Source organism: Stegastes partitus, unplaced genomic scaffold (assembly GCF_000690725.1).
Source record: "Stegastes partitus isolate 25-593 unplaced genomic scaffold, Stegastes_partitus-1.0.2 Scaffold1328, whole genome shotgun sequence".
In the NCBI taxonomy this organism is placed as follows: domain Eukaryota; kingdom Metazoa; phylum Chordata; class Actinopteri; family Pomacentridae; genus Stegastes; species Stegastes partitus.
Window position 1 is genome coordinate 200,917 of NW_007579059.1, and position 4,839 is coordinate 205,755.

Sequence of the window (4,839 nt, forward strand, 5' to 3'; positions counted from 1 at the left end):
GGGGGTGTGTGGGGGGATTTTCATGTGCTTTAATCCAACATTACATTGTGCTGCATTTATGATACAGATGCAAAAAACAAAAAAAAGCCCCAAAAACAACAAACAAAACTTGAGTTTGTGTAGAGCACCTTCTTTTGAAGGACTAGCAGAAGCAGAATGAGATGAGGGGTTATTTTGGCGATGGAGATTAAGGCAGGGGCTTTTTGTCATTTGTGCGAGACAAGCCATTCATCCATCCAGTTCACAGCCAAAAAAAGGCTGGTCCCAGAAATTAGCAGTTTCAGCTCAGCAGCAAAGTCGTCGGGCTGTGAAGGCAGAGAGAAATTGACTAATTAGCAATGCGCACTAAAACTTGACGGTTCTCTCTATAACAGCGAGGGAAAGACTCGGTTTTTCTCCCCCTTTCTCTTTTCTTTCTTCCATAGATGTTTGAAATCGCAGTCATTTACGCTCGACAGTTTTTACAATAGCCTTGAGCCATAATTTTGCGAGTCTCTCCAGCATCCATACCCCTGCATGGTCTCTCTCCACCGGCCATGCACGACCGTTTCTCTCCCCAACCGTGGATTTCCTATTACTCTCGTTACGACTCACTGAGCCCCAGGCCCAAGGATAATGATGTGTTGTTTCTTGGTAGCATAATTTGTCACACGTATATTTCTTCTTCTTCTTCTCTTGCAGAAAGCACAGCTCCCTCTCACACACTCACACACTTCTTGTTAATTCAGAAGAACAAATGATCAACGTCAACAAATAACCTGAAATAGTGACTTTATGAGTTGGAATCAATGGTTATTCTGAGGCACCACCGACCATAAGACTTTACAGGAGAGAAAAAAAGGACATTTCTTAAAAGGAGAACAAAGGAAAATTCAAGTGAGATTATTGGGAACCTGAAGCTTACTTTCTTTTTTTTTGTGAAGAGCTGAAGTCAGGTAAGTTTGGCTCCTTCTCAGGCGAGCTGCTCACATCATTTAGTTGTGACAGGCGCTTTTAGTGAATCAACGTTACAGCACGCTTGTGTCAAGTTTACACACATTACGCACATAGAAATCGCTTCTTCTGCTCTTTTTCCGTGCACAGCCCGAGAAACAACATGTGCAATGCCGCGTTTAACTTTCGCCGAAAGCTGCATTTCAGTGAATATTTCTCGATACTCACGTCCGCGTAACTCAGGTAGGCTAAAAGCGAAAAACGCGCCCGTTCGTTCCGCTGCTGGCGGCTCGGAGGCAAACTAATTGCTTTTGTATGACTCCGTAAATCTGTGCGATGTGTAATGTCCTCATTGTGGGGGTGTGCAGCAAGACGGGAGACAGGAGAAGTGTCGGCTGAATGCTGCGTGTTCTCCGTCCACCGTGGCGGCTCGTCTCTTTTTCCTTTATCCGACAACTTCAGCCGGGAGCCGCGGGGAGACGCGCTGCAGCATCTCCGTATCCTCGGTTTGTTTTGACAGCGCCCTTCAAACCCTCAGCCTCCATTTCAGCCCGGCTCGTTCTCGCAGTTTAAGAATGAATAAGAGTGGCACGCTGTGGGAACTACTGCGTTTTTGTTTGCTGCTTTACGACCAGAGCTCAAAGTTGAAGGCGACTGGCGCCGCGGTGGACGCGGATTCTCGCCGGCTGCTTCGGCATGACGGTTATTCCCCGCTGGACGCACGGCCGAGCTGCTCGATAACTTGCTCGACAAAATCGTTTTCTGTTGTAATAGTTTGACTGATAGCATCTATAGGCTACCTGTGTCGTGCAAATAAATGACCTGAGGTAAATGGCTTGCATGGTTTATTTGTTGCCTAGGTGGCGTTCACAGTCAGGAAGTCATGTCCAGATCGGGTGATAGAACATCCACCTTTGACCCAACACACAGTGACACCCTGCTGCACGGGCTCAACCTCTTATGGAGAAAACAGCTTTTCTGTGATGTGACTCTCACTGCCCAGGGACAGCAGTTCCACTGCCACAAAGCTGTGCTGGCATCCTGCTCCCAGTATTTCAGATCCCTCTTCTCCTCCCACAATGTAATCAACAATGAGGGAAGCAAAGGGGACCAGGGCAGTAGTGGGACCCCCTCATCCTCTCCTGATGACAAGCTGGTGACCCCCAGCGCCAGGCCCATCAATAACCTGGTACTCCAGGGCTGCTCCTCCATTGGACTACGATTAGTGCTGGAGTACCTGTATACTGCCAACGTTACTCTTTCCCTGGACACGGTGGAAGAGGTGCTGTCAGTCAGCAAGATCCTCAACATCCCCCAGATCACCAAGCTCAGCGTGCAGTTCCTCAATGACCAGATCTCCGTGCAGAACTACAAGCAGATCTGCAAGATTGCTGCACTCCACGGACTGGATGAGACCAAGAAGCTGGCCAACAAGTACCTGGTGGAGGATGTGCTGCTGCTGAACTTTGAGGAGATGTGTGCCATGCTAGATGCTCTGCCACCCCCGGTGGAGTCAGAGCTGGCTCTCTTCCAGATGTCAGTCCTCTGGCTGGAGCATGACCGGGAGACTCGCATGCACTATGCACCGGACCTTATGAAGAGGCTGCGCTTTGCCCTCATACCTGCCCCAGAGCTGGTGGAGAGGGTGCAGTCTGTTGACTTCATGAGGAGTGACCCTGTGTGCCAGAAACTACTCCTGGATGCCATGAACTACCACCTCATGCCCTTCAGGCAGCACTGCAGGCAGACCACGGCCAGCAGGTGAGGAAGACACAGACAGACAGACAGACAAGCACGCACACATGAATTCACGCAAACACACCACAATCAGCTTTTTCACAGTGGATGGAGGGAGATTAAATTCCTCCTGCTTGTTAAATTTGAACAAATTACAGAGTCAAGCATTGCGCAGTTGCTTTTGCACTGGTCCCAGCACCTGTGTAGCCCAGAGCATGTAGGTGGTCAGCTAGAGGCGTGATGGCCAGTTTACGAGGACTGTGGGGGCATTCCTGGAGGAGAATGACAGCTGTCAGGGCTCCTCATACACTCTGTGCCACACTGTACCCATAATTATAATGTTACCTTATGTTTTACTGAAGAAAACAACTCTTTTATTTCCTCACACATCTGTGTAATTGCTCTCTAATCAGTGTAGACAAGATGCAGCAATCTAGATAAAGGTTATGCATTTGATTTGTGGCAACTCTCATGAATACAATTTGAAATGCTGCAATTAAATTGTTAGCAGAATTACATGGTAACTGCATAACACTCCTGATGCCAGCACAAGGGGTGCACTGCTACTACTGATGTACACAATTAGGAAAATGCAATGAAGAGGATTTAGTGTGTTTGTGTTGTATTTGAGAGAAACGTTCCTTTTGGCTGAGAGGCCGATGCTCAGACATCCAGGTTAGATGCCTCACTCACGCACAATAAACAGACCAAGTTGCATTGCTTGCTTCCATGTTTGTCCTGATCAGTACTTCCAGGAGCTGGCAAGTCGATGGGCATTGTCAGTGAGTGGAGTGACTGACAGAGCTGTTGTCTGGTTGTGTTCACAGAACTGATTGACAGTAAAGGGTGGCTCTTCTTTTTTTTTTCTTCCCTTTTAACGTGCAGATAGCATCACTATTCAGGTTTTAAAATCACTGCATAAATTTGTGAGGAGAGGAAACACAACACAGAGTCTGAACATGACAAAGACGTTCAGCTGAAATAATCTGAGCAGTGAATCATCCTGAGCGTGCCTACTTGTACATCACCCCAAATAATATATATCTATTTCCACATATGGACCTAAATGAGCAAGGAATCAGGAATCCTCATAATTAGTTTCACATGCTACTGTTTCTCTCCTCTCAATTAATCACCATTATCTATGTCCAGGGGCTCATTTGCATATGAATAACCCCAAAACACTTCCGAGTGGGCCAGTATCAGGGAGAATATAGCGAGACGACGGCGATTTAGCCAAGCATAAAAAAGTAAAATATGAGAAAGGGAGTAAGGTGAACATGTCTGAATATAAAGGCCAGCTAGTCTTAATGTTTTTACTGCATATTGTGATAAATTAGTAGATTTGTGTTCAAAGCCATTAGGAGCCAGATAATGGTCATTAATGTACAGTAAAGTGTGCGGCTTTCAGGTTATATTTCATATACGAACAGCAGGAAATATCTCACAATTGGCTCGGGGACGTCACATGAATCACCGCAGCCAATGAAATGGAGACATCGTATAGGCAGGTTTATGTTCTCAATTGTGCTTTTAGCCTCCAGCATGGCACCCTGCAGGACTGTCCTCGCGTCACAGCTAATTGAAAAGATATCTTTAGAGTACAATAACCATTCAATAACACATCAAAATGATACATACACTGCTGAGCAATTTTTGCTAATCATTATAAATGTGGCCACATATCGCCTGATTAGTAGTTTCGAGTTCAGTAATAGTACTTGGACAAGGAGCAGTTACTCATTTAACCATGCATTTATTTATTTCATTGGCTGATTAATTCATTCATACAATGTGAATTTGCAAAGTGAAAAATCTGAATACTCCAGGAGAGAGCCGTTAATACTATCAAAGTAATTATGTAAATTAAGGAATTAAAGGTGTCGAGGTTGTGCTTATTTTGGCTTTTAGATGTTTTATTTCAAGGCTTAATACCTGTTTTTGTTCTATGTTCTCTAACACTTGTTCGCACACCCACACTTTTTTTTTTTCCCCGACATTACAGAATCCGTTCCAATAAGAGGATGCTGTTACTGGTGGGTGGTTTGCCTCCTGGACCTGATCGTCTCCCCAGCAATTTGGTCCAGTACTACGATGACGAGAAAAAGACATGGAAGATCCTCACAAGTGAGTTAGCAAAGGCTCTTTTTTGGTTTTGTTGTTGTTGTT

General features: G+C 45.5%; 1 protein-coding gene across 1 annotated transcript; it reads left to right on the forward strand.

Annotated features, from left to right (window-relative positions):
• Positions 1-1,816: 1,816 nt before the first annotated feature.
• Positions 1,817-4,797, forward strand: klhl14 (kelch-like family member 14; the record flags this gene model as incomplete). The annotated part of the gene is made up of 2 exons (XM_008298577.1): positions 1,817-2,694; positions 4,676-4,797. Coding segments are annotated over exons 1-2 (1,000 nt in total), but the record flags the coding sequence as incomplete, so codon positions are not given.
• Positions 4,798-4,839: the final 42 nt, after the last annotated feature.